Source organism: Anabrus simplex, chromosome 10 (genome assembly GCF_040414725.1).
Source record: "Anabrus simplex isolate iqAnaSimp1 chromosome 10, ASM4041472v1, whole genome shotgun sequence".
NCBI classification, from domain to species: domain Eukaryota; kingdom Metazoa; phylum Arthropoda; class Insecta; order Orthoptera; family Tettigoniidae; genus Anabrus; species Anabrus simplex.
Window position 1 is genome coordinate 77,123,975 of NC_090274.1, and position 25,016 is coordinate 77,148,990.

At 38.4% G+C, this 25,016-nt stretch overlaps 1 protein-coding gene across 1 annotated transcript in view; it reads left to right on the forward strand.

The window, feature by feature from the left end:
- LOC136882141 (uncharacterized) overlaps nt 1-25,016 on the forward strand; it is a 112,638-nt gene that overhangs the window by 73,972 nt on the left and 13,650 nt on the right. The window contains exons 4-5 of the mRNA XM_068229341.1: nt 458-540; nt 17,346-17,427. Of these exons, the coding sequence (XP_068085442.1) occupies nt 458-540; nt 17,346-17,427 (165 nt within the window). The remainder of the gene's footprint in view (nt 1-457; nt 541-17,345; nt 17,428-25,016) is intronic.

The following is a 25,016-nucleotide window of genomic DNA, read 5'->3' on the forward strand; positions in this document are numbered from 1 at the left end:
CAAGAGATTGACCTTTCTCAAGTTAAAATCCAATGTATGTATATCTAACAATCAGAGTCATCTGTGGGAACACAAGAAACAAACAAGTGACCAGTCATTTAAGAACACATGATAGAATGAACACAATGATAGGAAGTTGTAGGAAGAGAGGAAAAAATTGAAGAGATTATAATTGTCCTTTAAGTTTTTCTTCTTCTTCTCCTTTTTCTCCCTCTTCCAGTGCTGTCTTCATTATCGTATTATGAGTTCCTTTTCTTGTTTGCTGTTCTTCATATAATTTTGACTTAACACTTGTTGTTTGCTTGTTTCCTTTTTACATTGGGAGAAAAAATTGATATTCTTATTGTGCAATTATGCAGTTTATTTTGTCAGCTGTCATGTCTATTTATGAACTTTTACTCTAGTTATCTGTTTAATGTACATTTCTTACTTTGTTTTTCATATTTGTTCCTTGCAGCCTTCCAGCAATATTAAGAATGAAGTAACTGTAGATGAACACACAGTAGGTCAGTTGGTCGCTTGTTTCAAAGAAGAAGACAAGTAAGTACTTTTTTGCTTAATTTGGAATTTGCTATTTATATGTTCAATAACTCTCTCTGCAGACAAGAGATGGAGTGAAATCTTCGATATCCCAATATCTTGGGTTCAAGGCGAGCACAGGTCCATCCAGATCATTGTCTAATTCAGTCTCCTCTGCTTCACTCATGGTCCAAACTTGTTGGTTTGATCATGGCTCATGAGAAAATTCCACAAAATTAAAATAAGTCAGCCTGTAGTATCTAGTGATCATCAGGCCGCCTAATTGGCACCACTCAGTATCTGAGCCAGTACAATGGCTATTAATATTACCATCCCAGTTCTTTTTTCCATATTGTAATAGGTGTTCTTGGGATGTCTGGTTGACCATGATATTGCTGTTGGCCATTCCTGTAACATGACCAATCCATTCAACCTGCTGTGTATTAGGCCCTTGAATCTCTCTCCTTTCATTCTTCTGTACATCATTATGATTCTTTTTTCAAAACTCCTATTTCTTTCCTTAGTGACACTTCGCAAATACCTTCTATCCGTGATATCAGTATATATTTACTGTTACCTTCAGTGGCTTGTTAAATTTCAAGGCCATTAAATATAATGGCTCGTATGATGGCATAGTAGATTTTTATCTTGGTGTTATTAGGTACATATTTTTAATGTTGTTTCAGATGGAAGAATAACATCAAAAACCTGCCTGGAATCTTTCTTATATTTCACGTCCTGATTATTTGTAGTTGGATGACCATGATCTGATGTCTCAATTCTCTTTTTATATTCAGAATTTATTCTGACCTTTGAAAATTTGATATTGGGATCCAGTGGCTGAAAATCCAGCAATGGTCCACAGTGGCTGGTGTGTTATATTCCATCATCTGTATTTTGTTTTATCTTCTTCACCTCTATCACCTCATTATAAACACTGCTTCATGCAGTTTGGAGATATTTCAGTGTCCAAATGTCAAGTCTTTATTGTACTCCAACATTTATCTTGGCATCGTGTTGCTCTTTCACAATCTTTGTTCTTACATTTGGCAGTGCAAGTAGTAGCTGATTTCTGCACAATCACGGGTGATGTTTGATAGAAATGCAAAACACCACTCACTCACTCATCACAATATTCCAAGAACTATCAAATCAGTAAAACTGAAATATGGTCATGAGTAACAGGTAAGCAACCTGTTTGAGAAATGCATCCTGGTACGGTTAAATTAAGTGAGTAAACAAAAGCAAAAGTAGGGTTGATTCAGAGCGAGAGGTTGGCTGAAAGTGAAGGATTTAGATGTTTAGTTTTGCAGAATGTTATTCTTGAATATTTAAATCTGCATCTCATCACAACAAAACAACTATAAAATAGTTCAAGATGGTGGCAAGCAGCTCCGTAGTGATATGAGTTATGCAAGTTTGTGTCGTGTTTTTAATGGTATTAATTGTAATAAAAACCTTCCGAATTGTTCAGTTGCTCTTAGTGGAGATGTTGAATTGAACACAGGACCAAACTCAGAAGTCTCATTCAAATGTATGTGTAACATGTGTAATTCTAAACATAATGTTAATCAGCTGTTAGTGACATGTACATTTGTAAATTCACCCGTCCACAGAACATGTGCGATTATTAATACATCTCTACTGTAGAAAATGAACTCAGGGGTACAATCATTGTCATGTTGGAAATATAGTTCTCCTCAATCTCAGAATCATTTTTAACATGACATCAAGCAGTGTAAGTGATGATGTTAGCAACTCAGAATATTGGACTGCGCATAACAGGACAGTTACTGTGTTGTGATTTAGTGCTCACAGCCTGAAATATGTGAAGTGTAAACAGGCAGTTCTGGCTGCTCTTACTGCTTTAAACCCACCAGTTGTTTACGTTAGTGAATCCTGGCTGAATTCGTCAATCTATGACATAGGAGTGGTACCTAAATCATACACAGTATTTAGGAAAGCTCAGGGGGAGTATCACTTATTGCCATGCATCCTGAATTCAACCGTGTGCGCTTTGAGCTGCTGGAAACGTAGGCAGAATTTGTTTGGGTGGAATTCATGTGTGCTGAAAGCAAGTTCCTTTTGGGTTCCATGGACTGAGCTCCAAACTCCACCAGTGACATCAGTGAGGAATTACTACTGTCTCTAAGCCACGTACAAAATATGCAATATTGATTCAAAAGTATCTAGAAGGTTGGTGATTTTATCTTGGAAATGTTCTGGCAGCATGATCGCCCTCACATCCTGCACCTTGCCATCAGTCCATTAGCAGCAACTTTCGTTGTAGGATTCTACAACGTGTTCCTTGAATAATTAATTATTGAACCAACCTGTATAATGAAAACTCTTGTCCTTTCTAACCCTCCATCCTCAGTACTGGAAACAGCAGTCCTCTGAACACCTAGAAGTTACAGCTACCACAAAATACAAGAATCCACCAGTAAAAAATGTAATAGAGTAATCTGCTACAAATAAGCTGGCTGGGAACTGCTATTATATCTTCCAAGAAGCCATCTACCCTTACCAGGAAAAACTCTCCATAGATCACAAAAGAAGTAGTCAAAATGATACGCAAAGAAATATGCTTTACAGGAAATGGAAACCGGATACTTGCAATCTTATGTGGGACAAATATAAATGTGTGAGGAATACCATCAAGGAACTCATCCACAAAGCACACAAAAACTACATATACAAGATAGGTAGCATCTGCAAAGACATGTGTTAATACCTTAATACGGCAGTTCAGCACAAAGAGCATTCTACTCTAATGAAATTAGTTGCCTCCCCCGAGGCCATTGCCTCAACGTTCAGTGATAAATTTAAAGTTGGCAGTAATGAGCCAGGGAAAAGTACGAATATGTACCCAAACACAGCTAATCCATTACCACTCTCCCTCTCCATCCCTTACATCACAATGATCGAGGTAATTAACAGCCTTCAAAATACTGCTTCCGACCTTGACAACATAACTCCAGTTATCTTTTGTGCAATGCGCAGAAGCATTAGGTCCCTCGGAGCGGACCTTGGAACAAAATTTCAGCTACACATTGTACTAATGATACTAGGGACAGGGCAAGGCTTAATACGTGTGCTTTACTCATAGAGGGGAATGATTGGACGGTGATCTTCGAGACTCGGTGTTGGCTTTGGAACAAGATGGTGGCTACACATTTTGCTAATGGGACTAGGGAGATTGTGTAACTTTTAATACTGATAGGGTCATAATTGAAGACAACTTGAGGGAATCAGTGTTGTACGTGTAGTCCTGTACATGATAGTGTGTATACAATGTTTATTTGGGACCAGGGTTGAGGTGTAAGGCCTAACTCATTTGAATTGCTTATGTGGACATAATGCAGATCGATTTCAGAAATGAGCAACCACGGAATCACTCACTTGTTGATTTTAACATTTGAGCTTATAGATTTGAGCTTTAGAGACTTCTAATTGCATGCCATAATGTTCACATCACTTAGAGATTAAAGTTTTGGCTTCAGAATTTTAAAAATGTGTTGAAAGATAGCTATGAAGTCTGTGTAGACTAAATTAGGAGGTGAGTGCTCCACTGTCATCAGCCTAAAAGGCTGATCTAAGAATGATAGTCAGAAGTGAACTTTAAAACTTAGTAGCATTATTTATTTATTTATTTATTTATTTATTTATTTATTTATTTATTTATTTATTTATTTAATGTGCCACCAACAGAGACACACTCCAATTATGGGTGACTCCTACAAATTATTTGACACAAATCACACAGAAATACCAAAAAGAAGAAAATATGAAAATGCTATGTAAATGAGATGATAAAATGAATGAAACAGCATCTCATATACAGAAGTCTGTTACTACATTTAAAAAATAAACTATAACCAAATCATGTAAATATTATACATATTAACAAATCACTTTGACGAGTACAATTCTTTTAATATATTTACATATGTGTCATATTCATACAGAAAGTCAAGATCTATATGATATTTATTAATTAAGTTATTTTGTTTCACACATATTGATAAATGGAGAGTTCTTAAAAAATAAAGTTTTGGAGACTGGAGTTATGAACAATTGCCGAAATCTTAAATTTATTCTTCTACCATTAAAGCATAACTCGTGAAGCAAACTAATGTTGTCAATTAATGCATTAACAATCTTATAGAGACAAATTTGCTGAGCTATTACACGCCTATTTTCTAGCGATACATATTTAAATTCATTCAACTAAAATTCATTTGAAACATAATTTCTAAAAGGGAGTTTCTTATATTTTTATAATAAAGATATCTTTAAAAGCATTTCTGCATTCTTTCAACTTGATTTCGATAACATTTATACACTGACTGACAGAGCAAATGCAACACCAAGAAGGAGTGGTCAGAACTTTATGCCAATTGCAGGGTAGACTGACGTCACTGAGGTATGCTCATGATGTGAAATGCGCCACTGTGCTGCGCACGTAGCGAACGATAATGGGACACGGCGTTGGCGAATGGCCCACTTCGTACCGTGATTTCTCAGCCGACAGTCATTGTAGAACGTGTTGTCGTGTGCCACAGGACACGTGTAGAGCTAAGAATGCCAGGCCGTCGTCAACGGAGGCATTTCCAGCAGACAGACGACTTTACGAGGGGTATGGTGATCGGGCTGAGAAGGGCAGGTTGGTCGCTTCGTCAAATCGCAGCCGATACCCATAGGGATGTGTCCACGGTGCAGCGCCTGTGGCGAAGATGGTTGGCGCAGGGACATGTGGCACGTGCGAGGGGTCCAGGCGCAGCCCGAGTGACGTCAGGACGCGAGGATCGGCGCATCCGCCGCCAAGCTGTGGCAGCCCCGCACGCCACGTCAACCGCAATTCTTCAGCATGTGCAAGACACCCTGGCTGTTCCAATATCGACCAGAACAATATACCGTCGATTGGTTGAAGGAGGCCTGCACTCCCGGCGTCCGCTCAGAAGACTACCATTGACTCCACAGCATAGACGTCCACGCCAGGCATGGTGCCGGGCTAGAGCGACTTGGATGAGGGAATGGCGGAACGTCGTGTTCTCCGATGAGTCACGCTTCTGTTCTGTCAGTGATAGTCACCGCAGACGAGTGTGGCGTCGGCGTGGAGAAGAAAGGTCAAATCCGGCAGTAACTGTGGAGCGCCCTACCGCTAGACAACGCGGCATCATGGTTCGGGACGCTATTGCGTATGATTCCACGTCACCTCTAGTGCGTATTTAAGGTACGTTAAATGCCCACCGCTACGTGCAGCATGTGCTGCGGCCGGTGGCACTCCCGTAACGTCAGGGGCTGCCCAATGCTCTGTTTCGGCAGGATAATGCCCGCCCACACACTGCTCGCATCTCCCAACAGGCTCTACGAGGTGTACAGATGCTTCCGTGGCCAGCGTACTCTCCGGATCTCTCACCAATCGAACACGTGTGGGATCTCATTGGACGCCGTTTGCAAACTCTGCCCATCCGCACTCTTATTGACTCTGTACCTCGACGTGTTTCTGCGTGCATCGCCGCTCGCGGTGGTCCTACATCCTACTGAGTCGATGCCGTGCGCATTGTGTAACCTGCATATCGGTTTGAAATAAACATCAATTATTCGTCCGTGCCGTCTCTGTTTCTTCCCCAACTTTCATCCCTTTCGAACCACTCCTCCTTGGTGTTGCATTGTCACTGTCAGTCAGTGTATTTACAGTGTTTGCACCAAAAAATTGCACTGCATGACGTCTTATGGCACTCTTGCTGTACCCCCAGAGGAACGTTCTTCCTAGATCTTTGCAAATATAACCCAGAGTGGGTTGTTTCATGGTAATTTTTTTCTTAAAGGCAGATAGAGGCAAAGAGAGACGAAGCAATCTTTTTAGTTTACTTGTTATTTCATTCACCCCACTACGGGAGCAAACCATCAGTCTAACAAATTGACTCTTTTGCCAATTGCATTTACAGATATTTATTTCAATTATGGTTGCGTGTTAATTTCACATGTTTTATGGAAGTAAATTAAATACTTTTCCTCTGCTTTTGTAAAACACGTTGTAGGAAATAGAAATAGTTTTCATGTTAAAGTATTGAATCACTACAAATATGATAACAGAACAGAAAACATTGTTTTACCTCAAAGTAAAACAATGTTAAGTATATTTATTTTATATTTTTACTTAGATACATTTATATATATTTTAGGTTTCAGTATACAATCGATGGCATAAAATTATTAACGAATTCTTCTTCATGTGAATAAGCCAAGTTGGCATAATTTCTGGGGGGAAAAAATAACAAGGAGAAACTCGCCCAGAGATGTGCGATCTGTATTTTTCCCTAATTCCATTTTGAGTTTAAATTTATCTATGGTCTGACTCGGAAGCGGGAAGAGGTGCTTGGTAGGGGGTGTGATTTCTATGGCTTTTAATTCTGAGGTTTGACCTAACAGCCAGGGGAGAGGTGAATGCTGTGGGATGCCTCTATAAACTTGGTGCAAATGTACATCCCATTGAAAATTATTTTGTAACGTTATACCTAGGTAGGTAAGTGCGGTCGTTACAGCAAGGGTATATAATTTACGGTTAGGAAGGATTTGTTAGCCGGGCGGCATCTACATTTACGATTAGGAAAAATTCTACATTTGTTTTGCTGACATAATGTTGATTTGTCACAGATTGAGCCATTGTTCGAGTTCATTTAAATTGCTTTGGTGACGGGATTGCAAGGATCAGTTATTGGATTCCACAGCCAGTATTGCTGTGTGTTCAGCAAATTGACACAATGAAAGTGTTGGTATAGTTGGGTAATATTGTTACAAAATAGGACACACAAAAGCAGTGACAGTGGGAACCTTGTGGTACTCCTGCTTTAATTGCAGAGTTGTAGGTAAATGTCTTTTGGATACTGATTTTGGCTAGGAAATTGGTGATTGTCATTGGAACTGGAAGAAGATGGAATTTATATATCAGTCCGTTGAAAGGCATTCTGATCATCATGAAAGGTAAGGGCTGTGCATATTTCTGTAGGTAAATATTTTGTGATGGATACAGAGATATGAAAGACATGGTCATGTATGGAGTGCTGAGGACAGAAACTGGCGTTTTACTGAGGTATGAGATGGAGGGAGTCGAGATAGGTGTATATACAGTGAGCTAAGATGATTTCCAAGATTTCAGAACACTCCCTTAGGAGATTTATGGGACAGTATGAAGTTAATTGGGATTTTCGTTTTTGGGGTTTTCAAAATGACAAAATTTTGGGATGTACCCAATTTGGGGGAGGGGTTGGGGAAGAATCCAGTATGCAGAATTATGCTGTATACTTCATTTTGGAGTTGTAGAAAGGAATGTGGAGCTCCTTTTATGTGTCGGTAAGTAATTTGATCTAGTCCAGGGACAGTGATCTTTTTAATACTGAGTGCGTCTTTTATATCTTAGACTGTATTAGGAGCATTTGGGGGATGTTGGGAGTCAAGAGCTGGAGGAGATTCTAGGGTAAGGTGAAGAGGATTTTGTGTGATATCTGAATATTCCGATATTGTATCGTGGTCAGAATGGTAGATATTGCGATCGGAAGATGGTGAGAAAATTACTTTATAATGATCTGCAGAAATGTCAGTCTTTTTTTATTATGAGTGAGTGCAGATTTGTTATGCATTATTAGATAATACGAGTAGGATGCTTTATGTTTGTCAGTGAATTAAAGGTATTTTGGATCCATCTTTTCAATACTAATTTATTGATGTGAATTATATCACATGCAGTTCATAAAAGAGTGGTACTAGTTTCGACAATAATTACCTGTCATCATCAGCCAGTGATACACTTAAACAAAATGCAAACATCCAAAAAACAGTATCAAACACATGGCACACATATAATAGTGATCAAAAGTAAGTTAAAATGATGGTATAAACATATGGAATGAGATTATGGCGCGTCAGACCATGAAGTAAATTTCTTTAATATCTAAGGTGATAAACTCACTTGTTAAGTCCGTACACATATGAGAGATGATCCAGCTTGAAGCATATAAGTCCTAAAGTGTTTATATCTTTGTCTTGTTAAAAGAAAATTGCAAAACTTATGTCATTCATGTGTAAAATAACTTCTTTAATAAGGTGTGGCATTCGACAGTCTTAACTCAGATGGTTCCGGGGAAAATACTGTAGTCATACGAAGGTCTTATTTTGAAACCATGCTTGACTCCAAGATCGATATGGGACCATGGAAACCTGATGAAGAAATGATAAAATGATGAAAGCCAAATATGTCACGTTGTAATTACAGACGCGGAAGGAAGAGTAGATAAAGGTTCGAACTTTTCTCTTCCTGAATATTTGGGTCACAGGTTCGAAGGTGTGCCTTGTAATGTTCATGGGAATATTTTAATATTTGGAGTGCTTAGGGAGGCAGGGGAACTTTGCGTAGATGGGAGGTGTGGTGAGGAATGTGGAGTCGGTTGACAATAGTTAGTGGGGATTCTAATTTCTTAACTTTATCATGTAATTCATGCTGCGAAGTAGGTGGTTCAGTATTACACATTATGTCTGATATTGTTTGTTTGCTACCCAATAGGTTCGTGTATACCGTATGACTGGGATGTTGGTTATGTTGCCATGGGTTTGTTAGTATATTTTTATGGTTAGTAATGCAGGGACATGGTAGCATGGTGATGTCACGGTTCATTGCTAGGTTAGGGCAGAGGACCAGAAATACAGGGCGCGTATTTGATGTAGGGCGGGAAGGGAAGTGTAAGTATATCATAAATAGCTTGTTGTTTTTTGTGTATATGAAGCCATTTTAAATTCTGTGATCATGATGTAATTACTGTATTTATGATCAGTATTTTGTACATAATTCTGAGGTGGGGAATAGCCAAGAGGTATATAAATATTATTTCTAAAGCTGTTATTTGTTTTTCCAATAGTGATTTCTATTTTTAAGTTTTCAGATAGATATTCATTTAAAGAATGATAATGTTGTTCTGAAGGGATGGATTTATAAAAACTAATTGGTACCCCTCCATGACATATATTGGGACAGCAGTCACTTGACCTTTAAAGAACACACATGAATGTACTAAGCATTCATTTACTACAACAGTGTACTAGGATCAGGTAGAAATAATGCACAGTGCATTCACGTCCCCGAGAAAGTTCCCTCAAAGTGAGTCTGGAAGATCAATCGCGCTGCTAGCTGGTTCTGATACAGAACATCAGGACGTCGGAATAGGACAATATTCTGGAGCTCCATAGTGATGATTTTCAGAATAGTCTCAGTGGAAGGGGAGGGTGGGGCAGGGATGTCAACTGGTGTGATTGGTAACACTCTTTCAGGCTGAGTGTGAGAAGGTTAACGTTTACCCCTACATTTAACTGAGAAAGGTGGATGATCTTCACTGGAAGAGTTCCATTTGAGTGCAAGCGCTGGAGGTGTGTTGACCACTACAAGTTGCACGTACATTTTGAAGAAAGCAATAGTAGGGTGATCATAGAATTGGCAGCGATCGCAGTGTCTCCGCTGTGGTCAAGATGACCAAGAGGCCTCCACATCATGTCGCTTCACGCTTCAGAAGCTGGTTCACTGTTGCCATAATCTTGGACAGGATACGCATCAGTGAGGTGTGTCCGTTAGAATTCCGGATCCGAACGGCCCGGAATGTTTGATGTCCCTTTTTCTGAAGTGAGCCAGTGATAACGTCCTCCGTGTAGCTGCTATCAACCCCATGTACCACCGCTGACCAGGTCGAGGCTGGTCGCAAAGGCGGTTAGTTGGGCCGCATTGTTGAGCCAGGTTCTCTGCTGCAGCATATGTACAAAATGTGCCAGTCCTATTTTGTTGACTAGGACTGTGTAAATATTTTTAAAATTTTTATGGGGTGGGCATCTTTGTTGTACTGAATTTCTAGGAGATAATCTCGTGTGGCATTGGGCAGAAGCTTGGTGATTATATTGTAGATTTGGAGCAAGTTGTTGATATCCGGGTTCATATTCTTCATCTTCACTGTGTAGAATGGGACTGGAAGACGAGTGTTTGTTGTTGTGCCTCTGCGTTGCACTTCGTGTGATCAGTAGAGGTTTTTGCTGCCTCTGCTTTGCTCCTGATATTCAATGGCATAAGTACCAACAAGCCGTTCGCAGCTGGTAAATGGAACTGTGCTGGAATATCACTCTGATGTTGAGATGTGTTGTGCCGCCTGATTGAGGGTGGTGTATGTGTTCTCCCAGTCAATGCAAGTTGAATTTATTCCTCTGGAACAGTAGCAAGCTACGTGCAATGATTTGGGCTTGCAGAATCACTGTCTTCAGGGCTCCTAGCCTGCTTCCCTGCATTCTCCTCGATAGCATTTTTTTGTCCTCATGTTGGTGGTAATTGTGTGGAATTTCCACACACCATGGAAGAAGGTTTTCCCACAGGTGGTATATTTTTATCTGATGGTGTTCCCTGTTGGTTTCTGTTTAAGTTGTTATGTCGCAGCTAATAGTTGCTTTGCCATACAACTCAATATCATAGGATATAAACTTCATGGTTTTGATCCGTATTGGTTGTGATCACAATAATAATTAAACTTATGTTTTAATGGTCTACTTTTCCGATACTGTATAGTCTATACATATTGCATAATATAGGATTGTAAAGGTGGACCATTAAAACATAAATTTAACTAGAATAGTGACATTACTCAATAGTCGAATCTCATGATGAACCGATTTTCTATAAAAAGATTACATCAATACCACTTTGCTATGTGAATGCGAGTGTAGTTTTTGTTGTAGTTTTTGGGTTTAAATCCCTATGTCAGAACTCAGAGATTCAGCATATGTTCCTTTATGGTGGTGTTGAGGAAGGCATTTGTATTTAACTGAATGGATGAAGTATAAATTTTAACAGCAATTCATATAGAAAGGTGTAATTTTGATTGCTAAGGGGCCCGAGAGATAAATCTGATGTTTACTCAATTTTGTAACACAAATGAGTTCTGAGTAGGAAGAGGTCACACACTACTCTGTCCATAAGGAGGATGTGAAGCGCTATTACGTCTTTGAAGAGGAGTTTCACACTACAGTGACGTTATGTTATACAGCTAGGTTTTGCGCCCTTCTTACCGGGCAGAGCTCAGGCGGAAAACGAGATTCCCGAGGGTGGATCGTTTGTTGTCTGGCTTTACTTATTTTTGAAGGCAGGGTAAGAGACAAGGACTAGCGACAATAACAGAAGAACACAAAACAACAGGTTCTGACATTTATTATAAACTAACACATTTAACAATAAAAAATTTAATTAACAATCTTGATGAGAAATTAATTTTCTTCTCTGCCAGTTCCTCGTAACTGCACATAATCTTCACTATTCTCGGTCGACAATGTTTCTATAAGTATACATAACCCTTATTAGTCTACTTCTGGCTCAACGAAATAATAACAAAATAAAAATTTTGTAAGAGGACCTCATTTTAATAATGATATAATTCTTTGTAAGTAAAAAATAAAGTGAAAATTATCTGATTCCTATTCATCTTGAACGTCGAATTACCATATTTATTCATTTCAACATTTATCTCAAATAAATCCTTCCTTCTTTAATGTGCTGAATAAAGCGTTACCTCAATAAAATTGAAAATTAATTAAACCAAAATCTTATCCAAAATATTACTCAAAAATTTCTCCATTGGACTTAATTTTGCACCATTGTGCCTGTACAATATTTATTCCTCTTAATCTTCCTCTAATATTTCGTCTGACAAACGTAAATTCACTCTTTGGTATTTGACACTTCTAAAGAAAATTTTAACGCCGTAGGCTTTACAAAATTAAATAGTTAACCAAGTCCACGGGAATGATCCTTCCTTATTCATTACCATGTGATACTTTGAACCTTTCTTAACTTAAATACCAAATAAAATTCACTAAAGATTTAAATGTCAAAAAGTTGTGCCAACACAAACAACGACGCTGACAATCAGATCTCAACGAAGTAAACACGTGGTCTGGTCAAAATCATGGTCCAAAAAATATCACAATGCATTGAAATAATATAAATCACACACACAGCATTCACACTAAGGCACACGAGAATTATTTACACCATTTACAAAGAATTCTGGCCTTTGAATATAATTTGTTTGGATTTTTAGTACAAATATTTGAAATTTCTCGATGACGGTATCGCGCAAAAAAAATATTTTACGTCCCTCAGGAATGTGATGACGTCTGAATAATCTCTTAATTAAAGAAGATGAAATTAACAACGTTGATCATGATAATATCGGCGGTTGATGTCTGAAGAAATTTTGTCGACTACAGAAACGCACATAGAATAGGTTAAATATAAGCATTTGCCTCCATGGTTCATGAGTCACGACATTATTATTACTCAACTCCACGTCTATCAATTAACACGTGCTCCACTTGAAGAAATTACGTTCAACAACACGTATTCTCCAAAATAAGACTCAATAAATGGATTCACAAGTCACAAACATACATTAAATAATCCATCCTCATGTCAATAAAATATAATAAATGATCCGACGAGAATCTGCCATATTCCGGCCACATATTCATCCTAATTGAGCCCACATTAACGTCATACTCACAAGATCAAGCAATATTTAGACTCATGACACTTATTCATATATTTAACCCGAGATGAAAATTTATTATTATTATTATTATTATTATTATTATTATTATTATTATTATTATTATTATTATTATTATTATTATTAGATGTGCGAGATATCAAATTCGCGGAAACTGGGATTCGACAATATGTCAGATGACACTAACACGCCTTAAATAACACATGAAGAAACTCTTACATAGAGTTCCGGCGAAACACAACATGCCGTAAATCTGTCCCACACGACTTCCGAAAAGAAATATTCAGAAATTAAATTTTTAATTATCGGTGAGGACAATAATTTTTTAATCACACTAGACTATTACATGGGACAGCTAGAATAATCGTAGAAGACACACACACGTTCTAGCTAAACTAATAGAGGTCAGTAATCATCCACACACACGAATGACAAAACTACCATCTACCATATGAAAGAAGAATGAATATATCCAAATCTACTGCAAGACTAGAAGAAATATTACCACTAATGAATAAGAAAGCATTATTTCTACAAAGATGAACAGATAAACATTAGTAAAGTGTACTTAAATGAATGAAGGAACTGGATCTCCTCCGATGGTCTGGAACATTTTGTCAGTTATCTGCCCGTGGTCACTATCTCCCCATGCCGGAGATTGCCTACATTTTTAGCAGATCATCGTAGCCTCGAGGTACAAATAAAGTTGCGGTAGGCTTCCTCTTCGCAATGTAACTTCACCTTGAGACACTCGTTCCAACACGTGGCGATTTTCTTCCTTCTTCTCGTGGAGTAGAAGCTGAAACTAACAAACAGTTTTAAGATATGCTCCACACACACACGCGATGAAATGAATGATGGAAAAATACGTAACTTGTTGTAAAGAAATCTGGCAGTCTCGTTTATCCAAATATAATCGAAGGGTGGCTGGTTTTACTGTCAGATAGTGGATTTAAGAACTAACTATCTCGGAGTAGACAGTAAATATCACGTCGAAGTCGGCAGCAAGTCTATGTCCACAGCATAAGAACACGTCGAAGTTCGCAGCACAGCAGCGCACAGCCAAAGAATCGAAAAGCAGAGAGAGTTTCTTCTGGAAACACGGGTTTTTATGCATATCCAGGGAAAGGTTTGTGGCACTATAATTGTCCGTATTTCGTCGAGGTTTAGCGTTCAGTTCTCGAAAGTACTTCTGCCTGAGATTTGACATGTGCTGTCCGCGCGTCCAGGCAACCTTGGCCTGCTCCCTCAGTGTGTTACGTGGGCCAGCTGATAGCTCCGCAGAGAAAAAATCAATACACATCTCCCCTGCCAATAAGACCGGTTTTGAACTGTTGGAGCTGTCTTTGTAATACAAGGCTGGAGAACATCGCTCGCGCGAATGAAATAAAATCTCACACATGCAAATACAATAAATGCTTATTGTAGGCCAAGTTTGAAGGGGACAGTATGAAAATGTTAAACCACTTTAAAACTGTCATCTTAACTGCGGATTCGAACTTGCCATCCTTCGAGTGGATGTTCTTGGCTGTAGGACTTAAAAACATGTAGCAAATTCGCTCTGTGGAAGAGGAAATCATTGATCTAGTCCGTGACTGTGTTTAGTCCCTCTATATGAGGAACACCGTCGGTTTGCATTGCTTGTGAGTAGTACCATAATGTGAGGAACACTATTGATCTGTTACCTGTGAGTGGTGCCGTTATATATGACATGCCATGTGCCTTTATTACCTGTGATTAGTACCACCATGAGAGGAACGCCATGAGTACCGATACCTGTGATTAGTACCACTATAGGAGGAAGGCAATGGTTCTATTTTACCAGTAATTAATTCTATTCCAAGATTCAGTGACATGGATTTTGGGCCCTTTTGGACAGCAAGAATTATCTCTGAAAATAAGGCATTTTGAATTGGATCCACTGATTGTCTTTGATTGATTCATGTCCATTTTGTCATTGGCATTCATTCTAGATTTTATTTCACAACAATAATAGCATTTCCTTACCTTGTTATTGTGGAAAACTTGATAATCATAGCAATTCTCATTGTAGAAAGTTCAAACAAACATTGATTATCGCCGCAAGTTCGTGAGGGAAAATAACCTTTGGTATATACGTCTTTTGCTTCTCATTTATCTAAACAGTGTAAGCGACGCACGTTCTCCCGGTACAATGGACCCCACATATTGTTGGTTTGTAAAGTACTAATAATTCCCATGAATTATATAAATGTTAGAATTTCGTCAATTATGCCACCCATTCAAATATTTAGGTAGGCACAGCCTGTGTAGCAGTTCAGGAGAGCTTTTACTGGTTACAGCTTGCCATTTATACTAAGATTTGCTGGCTATATATATTTGGTATAGGCAATACTGGTGTATCAGCTGGATGATCCACATGCAACATTGTTTCGTTCTCTAATGTCAGATTATACATTGAAGTTGAACTGTGCTGTTGTGAATACACCCACAAGCCAACTGCCTGCACAGCAAATTGATTGTTTCAGTTGGTATATTGCTTGTGATGTCATCTTAAGTGTTAATATATTTAAGCAGCTTTCTGCTATTTATATCTTGGTATGAGCTGAAGTCTACTATGATATTTTGTCTTCTAATACCTTGCATAAGAAAGGTTATTTCACGTTGTTAGGTGACCAAATTTGGTTGGGGATTGTCAGGCACCATCCTTGAGTTTTGTGTTTTGAATAATGCCAAGGTTCGTGTGCCAGGCTTATAAATCTTGATTCTCTGTACACAAAATTGCAAAGGTTTTGGAAACTTGAAGAACTCCATCAACCATTTCTTGATCCTGAAGAAAGAGCATGTGAAGAACATTTTCTTGAATAATGATCAAACGGAAGATTCTGGCAGGTTTAATGGCAAATTTCCTATTCGTCTTGAAGTGTCACCTGTAGCTCAGTCTAAGCATAATGCTGGAAAATGCTCGGAAAACATTGAAAATATGTTTGCCGCGTTTCCAGATTTGAAACAGCTGTATATAAATTTCATGCGTGAATACAGTGAAACGGGACACATGGAAAATGTACCCCTTGTGACTCCTACCTCATCAAGCTGTCATATGCCCCGTCCTTGTGTGCTCAAAGATTGTAGAATGACAACCAAGACAAGAACTAATTTTAATTGATGTTGTGAATTTAAATGGGATAGCTTTGAACTCTTTGTAAATGTTTGTCCGCGAAATTTAGCCTGACTTCCTATCTTCTATTGTTTTAAGGTTCATAACTTATCTTGTTACTCATTCTGCTGATATTCCTAACACCGAGCTCGATAGCTGCAGTCGCTTATGTGCGGCCAGTATCCTGTATTCCGGAGATAGTAGGTTCGAACCCCACTGTCGGCAGCCCTGAAAATGATTTTCCGTGGTTTCCCATTTTCACACCAGGCAAATGCTGGGGCTGTACCTTAATTAAGGCCACGGCCGCTTCCTTCTCACTCCCAGCCCGTCCCTGTCCCATTTTCGCCATAAGACCTATCTGTGTCGGTGCGACGTAAAGCAACTAGCAAAAAAAAAAATATTCCCAAGGTATAGAAATTTGTGTTAATACATACTGACCTCAGGAGTCTTAAGAATATTGCATGGCATGAATCCTCTGATGAAGAGATCAAGGACTACCACCTTACTACTGTTACCCTAGTGCATATTCTTGTTTTTACGTTGTTGTTGTTGTCGTATTGACAGGTACTTGCTCAGTTGAAGTAGCTGAGGAGCTTCAGTCAGAAATTTCTTCGTGGCTTTATCGTACACATGTGTAACTCAGAAATTCGACGTCAAATGGTGTAGAAGCCCTTGCGAATGTCAGTGTAGATGATAGAGAAATCTTGTCAACATGTAACCTCACTAACGATAAAGCTAATATAACATTAGATATTATTTGGCATCCTAAATGTGATGAGTCACAGTTAAAATAATGTTAAAGAATAGACGTTAGGAAATCACTAAGGGAAGCATTCTTACAATCATTGTTTCCATATTAGACCCTCCTGAATTATTTCGATGTGCTGTGATTAAGTGCACACTTTTTATATTTTATATTTGGTAATTGGAAATTATACAGGCTTACATGTTAGAGCCTTTATGTGAAAATATTGATATTTGGGGTGCTATGTAATATGATAAGAAGCAAGCTTGGTAGATATATTGCGTTTGCTTCTGGATATAATATTCGATTTTGTTATCTTAATCATAAAATATAAGAACTTTCTGTTTTCTAGTTATGGGAACGTTGCATTGTTGACCAGAGCTCCAGTGGGGACATCTAACAGTAGGTGCCAGATATTGAAAGAAGGAAGTGAGGTAACGTGCTTTTTGCGCACTCGTAATGAATGCAACCTCCACATGTTCTCAGACTCTGATCAAGGGCCAATCCAACCCAGTACCCCAGGGGCACTCTGTTGTAATAATTGTGGTTCCACGTTTTCTCAGAAGTCGCATCTCCAGAGTCACCAGCTTAAACAGACTACAGAGCGTTCATATTCTTGTGATCAATGTGTAAAGAAGTTTCCTTCGAAGCCTAGGCTTCGGCATCACCTGCATACACATACCGGTGAGCGACCATATTCTTGCATTCGATGTGATAAGAAGTTTTGTCTAAGTTCACAGCTTCGAAACCACATGGTTATACATACTGGTGTACGACCATTCGCCTGCCATCAGTGTGGTAGGAAGTTCTTTGAAAAGTCAAAACTTCGGAGTCACCAGGTGGTACATACTGGTGAGCGACCATATTCTTGTAATCAATGTGATAAGAAGTTTTCTCATAGTTCAAGCCGTCGGAAGCACATCCTTGCACATACTGAGGAGCGTCCGTATTCTTGTGATCGATGTCATACAAAGTTTTCGACTAAGTCGTATCTTCGGATACACCTACTTAGACATTCTGGTGAGCGACCACATTCTTGTAAACAATGTGAAAAGAATTTCTACGAAAAGTCGAATCTTCGCAAACACTTGTTTACACATACTGGTGAATATCAAATTTCTTGTGATCAATGTGGTGTTAAGTTTTCTAATAAATCACATCTTCGCCGCCATCTCCTTACTCATACTGATGAGCGACCGCATTCCTGTAGAGAGTGTGATAAGAAATTCTCCCAGAAATCGAACCTTCGGCGGCACCTGTTTACACATAGAGGGGAGTATTCACATTTTTGTGATCAGTGTGGTAGTAAGTTTTCGAAAAAGTCGCATCTACGGCGCCATCTCCGTACTCATACCGGTAAGCGACCACATTCCAGTTAAGAATGTGATACGAAATTCTTGGTATAGCCAATCCTTCGGCAACTTCGTCAAATACTGGTGAGCGTGCACATTCCTGTGATCGATGTGGTACTAAGTTTTTTAGGAAGTCGCATCTTCGCGATCACCTGCATACGCATACTGGTGAGCGTCTACATTCCTACGGTCGTTGTGGTACTAAGTTTCATAGGAATTCGAATCTTCGGGAACACATGCGTACGCATACTGGATAGCGTGTGTTTTAATGTAATCAATGTGGTACTAAGTTTTCTTGGAAGTTGCATCTACTGGTACACCTTCGTACGCATACTGGTGACTGTACCGACAAGACTACTTAATAAGACGTGCTTATGCTAACGAGTGGTAGTCCACGTTCTGGTAATGATTCCGTGTAGAAGTTTTCTGAAACTTAATGTCTTCGAGAACATACGTTTACCCTTCCTGGAGAGCATCTACATTCATGTTATCAATGCGATAATTGGTGTTATTACCATGTCCAGCTTTCAAATCCACACACTTTCCCATTTTGTTGAGAAATATGTAATATTTTTGTTCAAAAGACCTAGTTGAATATGTACTTTCTTATATATATGTCTTAGTTGCGTGAAAAAAGACGGCGATTATTAGACACGTCCGCATTATTGTGTTGAATGTAATAATATTTCAACCGAATTTTTATTCGTCGGCACATTTTTGCGATTAACGGATAGGGCCCACATTGTCGTAATGGGTGTGGTTGGAATTTTCTTGAAGAGTGCAAACTGGATATACAATACCTTACACACACACTGTAATATATGTGAATAACATTTAAAATAACTAACAACCATTGCACCACATATTCTGATTTACTTCTTTACAAACAAGTACAAACTGGAAAATAAGTTTGATATCTTTGAGTAGAATCGCAATTTACCTCCTGATATTCTGAGTTACCATCAACTACAGATGTAATGATGTAAATTGTATGTGACATGAAATTACATTTAAAATGTCTGTCCACGGTAACTGGTAGTATACATGAATTGTGTACAACTAGTGGCAAGTAAATAACAATATTCTTGTATTTAATTTCTACTGCTCATTTGTCATAAGTTGCCATCGCATTTGTGTAGTTTTTCTGAACATGAATTCCAATTTTCTAATAATTCAAATTCCCGTTTACTGCTGTACGAGGGTATTTACTTCCTCCTAAAATAATGTTTTTATCAAGAATTACCTGCTTGTGCCCCTGTGCCACCCCTCATGATATGATACATCACGATTACAAACAATACAGGTGACTGCACATTTAATAGATTTCAGACAACTTAATAATTTGTAGACTAAAGCACGGAGCACTATGACAGATTAAATACACGTGCATAACAGTATTCTGAGTGTCATCGTTCTCGAAGTGTGGAACTATAGGTTGCTGAGCGGCAACAAAATTATGCTATTCATACAAGAAAGCAAAGTTCTACTTCCATTTTTTCACCCAATTACACTTTTAAAGATATTTCCACAAATCGAACATCTCAAATCAAATCAGAATCTCTTTATTTGCAAATGAGGTGTCTACCTCGGTGGTAAGTGGTACACTAAAATACATTATTGTCAAGCACTAAATATTAAATTACGAAGAGAAGAAAACTTTCCTATCATACAATATTATACAATTTATGCTAACAATTTTTTCTGTTAAACACACAGCTTATCCTTAATAAATTTATATTGTTTACAAAATTCTACTTATAATATCTCCTGTACTACTTACAAATATAGTCAACTGATATACAGTATGTGGAATTACTTCAAATGATACTGTACAACTGGTATAAGATTAAAATTTACATTGCATTTATTTACTTTTTCATTACCCATTCTGAAACCTAAGTAGCATAACGACCTGCTGCGTCTTAACCAGAGCCCCTTTTGCCACCACTTTTCAGATTTTCTGAAGTGCGTTCACAGCTACCGTAGCGGTCCCAGGGCCCGCGAAGTCCCCACTGTACTTCACCTCTACAGGCAGTCCCCTACTTTGGCTGTCCAACTCCTTAGACCAGAGGATGGAATTAATTTATTCACACAAATTTTTTATTTATATTGACTTGCACTGATCGAATGCCCTCTAACATTTCATTTATTTTCTCTGTTGCTGTTTATTCTCTTCTCGAATATCTGTACGGATTTTGGAAAAGGATCAAACACTACCCCTGGTAAACTGTTCCACTCCTTCACACCCTTCCCAATGAATGAAAATTTACCCCAATCGATTCTCCTTAAATTCCTTCTAATTTTATATTTGTGGTCAGTCCTGTCGATATAATTATTTTCCAACTGAAGCCTCTCACGGATATCTCCTCATGCTGCTTCTGTATAGGCTCTATATAATCCTATAAGTCTAGTTTTCTCCCTTCTCTTACTTAAAGTTTCCCACCGTTGTTCTTTTACTATTTCTGATACACTACCCTTTCTCCTGATATCACCTGTTACAAATTTTGCTGCTTTCCTCTGCACACTATATTTCTTTTATTGGGTATTCTTGGTGAGGATCCCAAACACTGTTTGCATATTCCAATAATGGACGAACCATACTTAGGTAACTTTTCTCTTTTAATTCTTTGTTGCATCCTTTAAGTACCCTCATCATGACATGTAACGATCTGTATGCTTTCCCAACAATGTCGTCCACATGACCCTTCCAGTGCAAATTATTTTCCAAACTTACAACTAAGTATTTGCACTTGCCATCCTTGGGATAACTACCCCATCCAAAGTATATTCAAATTCAGTTTTAAAACTCCTGTTTGTAAATGTTGCAACAGTTGATTTGCCTCCATTAACCTTCATAGTATTCTCTGCAATCCATTGTTGGATACCCTCAAGGTCCCTTTGTAATTCTGAACAATCCTCAATGGTATTTATTTCCCTATAAACAATTATGTCATCTGCATACAATCTTATTTTTGATGTTATATTATTCCCTAAATCATTTACGTATATTAAGAAAAGTAATGGACCGATTATACTACCCTGTGCAATTTCCTTCCAAACTTTCTCTTCCTTCGATACGTTATTTCCTACTTTGACTTTCTGATCCCTTGAATTTAGAAATGTTTTTACCCAACGTGTAACCCTTACGTCCAATCCTATTCCCTCCAATTTCTTTAATAATATTCCATGTTCCACTCTATCAAAGGCTTTGGAATGACTTATGGCTATGAACTCTAACTGGCCTCCTGAATCCAATTGATCTGATATGTCCTGCTGTAATCCCACCAGTTGTGCCTCACGAGAAAATTCCTTTCTAAATCCATACTGGCTCCTCATGAACCAATTTTTATCATCATATGTCCCTCTGATGTACTTCGATATTAAACTCTCCAGTATTTTACAAACTATACCGGTAAGGCTGATTGGTCTGTAGTTCTCTGGTTTCCTTTTATCACCCTTTCCTTTATAAATTGGTATTATTATAGATCCCTTCCATTCCTTTGGTATTACACTATTATTTATGACATAGTCAAAGATACATTTTAAATAAGGCACTATTTACCACTCCATTGCCTTTAACACCTCCCCAGTAATTTGATCACTTCCTGCTGCTTTTCCTTGCAGGAGCAGTTGGATTTCTCTAAAAATATCTTCATATGTGAATGCGAAGCTTCTTGTTTCCATCTGTCTCTCGCTCTCTATCTTCTGTTTCGGTTTCCAACTCCTGACGATCATCTACTGAATCTCTGAATTCCCTACTAACGAGGTTTGCTTTCTCAGTATCTGTTACATATTGTTCACCCCCTTCTCCCACCATTGTAGGGATTTGGATTCCTTTTCCTTTTTGTATCCTGATATATGAATACAGCTTTTTCCATTTCCCTTTGTGGTCATTATGCTCTTGAAGAATGCCATTCATATAATTCTCTTTTGCTTCCTTTTTCACTCTATTCAGTTCCCTCATTAGCTGTTTTCTACTTTCTCTACTCTCCCTACCTTCTTTGATTTTCCTGTTTACTATTCTACATTTTCTTTTTAATTTTCTTATTTCCTTTGTATAATAAACAGGGTCTGAGGTCATTTTACCCTTCTTAACAGGCACAAACCTCTTCTCTCCTTCCCAAGTGATTCCTTTGAATTTATCCCAGTGTGTATCCATATTACTCCCTTCACTTTTCCAACAACTGAATTGTGATTTAAGGTAAGTCCCAAATTCATCAACTTTAGTTTTTCTGTACAATTTCTTGTCTTGTGTGACTCTCTTATTAAGCCTTTTTGGTACCAGTCCCACATCCATTATTACAGCCTTTTGGTCACCTATTCCTTCAACTACCTTAGTTTTATCAACAATTTTCCACGGTTTAACCAAGGATACATCTAGTAAGTTATTGAGACGAGTTGGTTCTAATCAGCCATACTCCATAGTAAGTAGATAGAAGGGCATTAAGGGGAATTTATTGGACAAACAAACCTTCAGGCACAGCAAAGCTCCGCGACACTTCTCCAGAGAGAGATAAGAATGTAATGTAATAATAACAATAATGTTACTGAGCCACACATCCCGGATGTTGTTCAAGGAAAGACCTGTTAGAAAAGCGCGGCGCTGTATACATGGAAAAGTGTAGCCTCAATCGTATGTTAGTAGACTGGCAATATCGACGATTTTATCACTGAGAAAATTTATTATCGTATACATCGCTATGGATGGGCGTTAACCCAAGCCATGTTAACCCTCGAACAATAGTGTGAAAATCGTAACATGAACGGACGGGCTAGGTGTGATAGACGCAATATCGAAACAATTACGTAAACAATTTTAGTGATTAATTTAGCACAAATACATATTTTAAGATGAAATGGCATATCAAACACTGAAAACTTGCTTAGAATAGTCGACCCGATAAAAAACTTGAAAATATCCACTGAAAAATCAGCATAACAATGATTGACGCCACAGTGCCGCGTTTTTCTAACAGGTCTTTCCTTGAACAACAGCCGGGATGTGTAGCTCAGTAACATTATGATTACATAACATTCTTATCTCTCTCTGGAGAAGTTTTCGTGGAGCTTTGCTGTGCCTGAAGGTTTGTTGGTCCAGTAAGTTCCCCTTAATGCCCTTCTAATTACCTACCGTGGAGTATGGCTGATTAGATGTTCGATTTTGTGGAAATATCTTTAAGTGTAATTGTGTGAAACCAACCATGGAAATAGATCTTTTCTTTCTTGTATGAATAGAATAATTTTGTTGCCGCTCAGCAACCTATAGTTCCACACTTCGAGCTCGATGACACTCCAGAATACTGTTATGCACGTGTATTTACTCTATAATAGTGCTCCGTGCTATAGTCTACAAATTATTAAGTTGTCTGGCATCTATTAAATGTGTAGTCACCTGTATTGTTTGTAATCGTGATGTATCATATCATATCATAAGGGGCGGCACAAGCAGGTAGTTCTTGTTTAAAACATTATTTTAGGAGGAAGTAACAACCCTCGTACTGCAGTAAACGGGAATTTGAATTATTAGAGAATTGGAACTCATGTTCAGAAAAAGTACACAAATGCGTTGGCAACTTATGATAAATGAGCAGTAGAAATTAAAAACAAGGATATTGTTATTTACTTGCCACCTGTTGTACACAATTCATGAATACTATCAGTTACCGTGGACAGGCCTTTCAAATGTAATTTCATGTCACATACAATTTACATCATTACATCTGTAGTTGATGGTAACTCAGAATATCAGGAGATAAATTGCAATTCTACTCAAAGATATCAAACTTATTTTCCAGTTTGTACTTGTTTGTAAAGAAGTAAATCAGATTATGTGGTGCAATGGCTGTTGACTTTTTTATAATCTCCTACCAGTTTCATAATTTATTATTTCCCGAGCAGTGTTACATTAATTTTAGAATCTCGAATGATTTTGTCATTGACAGTTATTTTTATATTTCCATTCCATATAACATTGTGTTAGATTTCTACCGCCGTTTTTCTTCAGAAATGCCCTGCGTAGTTGTGCAATAAAACGGTTTCCTTTCTTATTACTTGCAAGATGAGGAGTGTAACTTTTAATAGTAAGTGTGCTTCGGTCTCAAGCACGAGAAGCAGTATTTTCTCTCTCAGTTTGGTTTACCGTGACCTTGTCCAAGGGGCAAGGTGATGTGCCGAGCGAGTCAACAACGATTGGATCCCCGAATAGGGCAGGGGAATTAGCCCAAAAACATGAAGGCATGAGAAGTGGGGAAACGCTTCCAGAGTGAGAAATATCCACTTCCTCTGGGGACATACTTAATAATTAAGCAATGACAGTTTATTAAGGGAGGGAAAGCAGGCTAGGAAATGAATACATAAAATATACATATACAAGAAAACAGTTACAAATACACTGACTGACAGAGCAAATGCAACACCAAGAAGGAGTGGTCAGAACTTTATGCCAATTGCAGGGTAGACTGACGTCACTGAGGTATGCTCATGATGTGAAATGCGCCGCTGTGCCGCGCACGTAGCGAACGATAAATGGGACACGGCGTTGGCGAATGGCCCACTTCGTACCGTGATTTCTCAGCCGACAGTCATTGTAGAACGTGTTGTCGTGTGCCACAGGACACGTGTATAGCTAAGAATGCCAGGCCGCCGTCAACGGAGGCATTTCCAGCAGACGG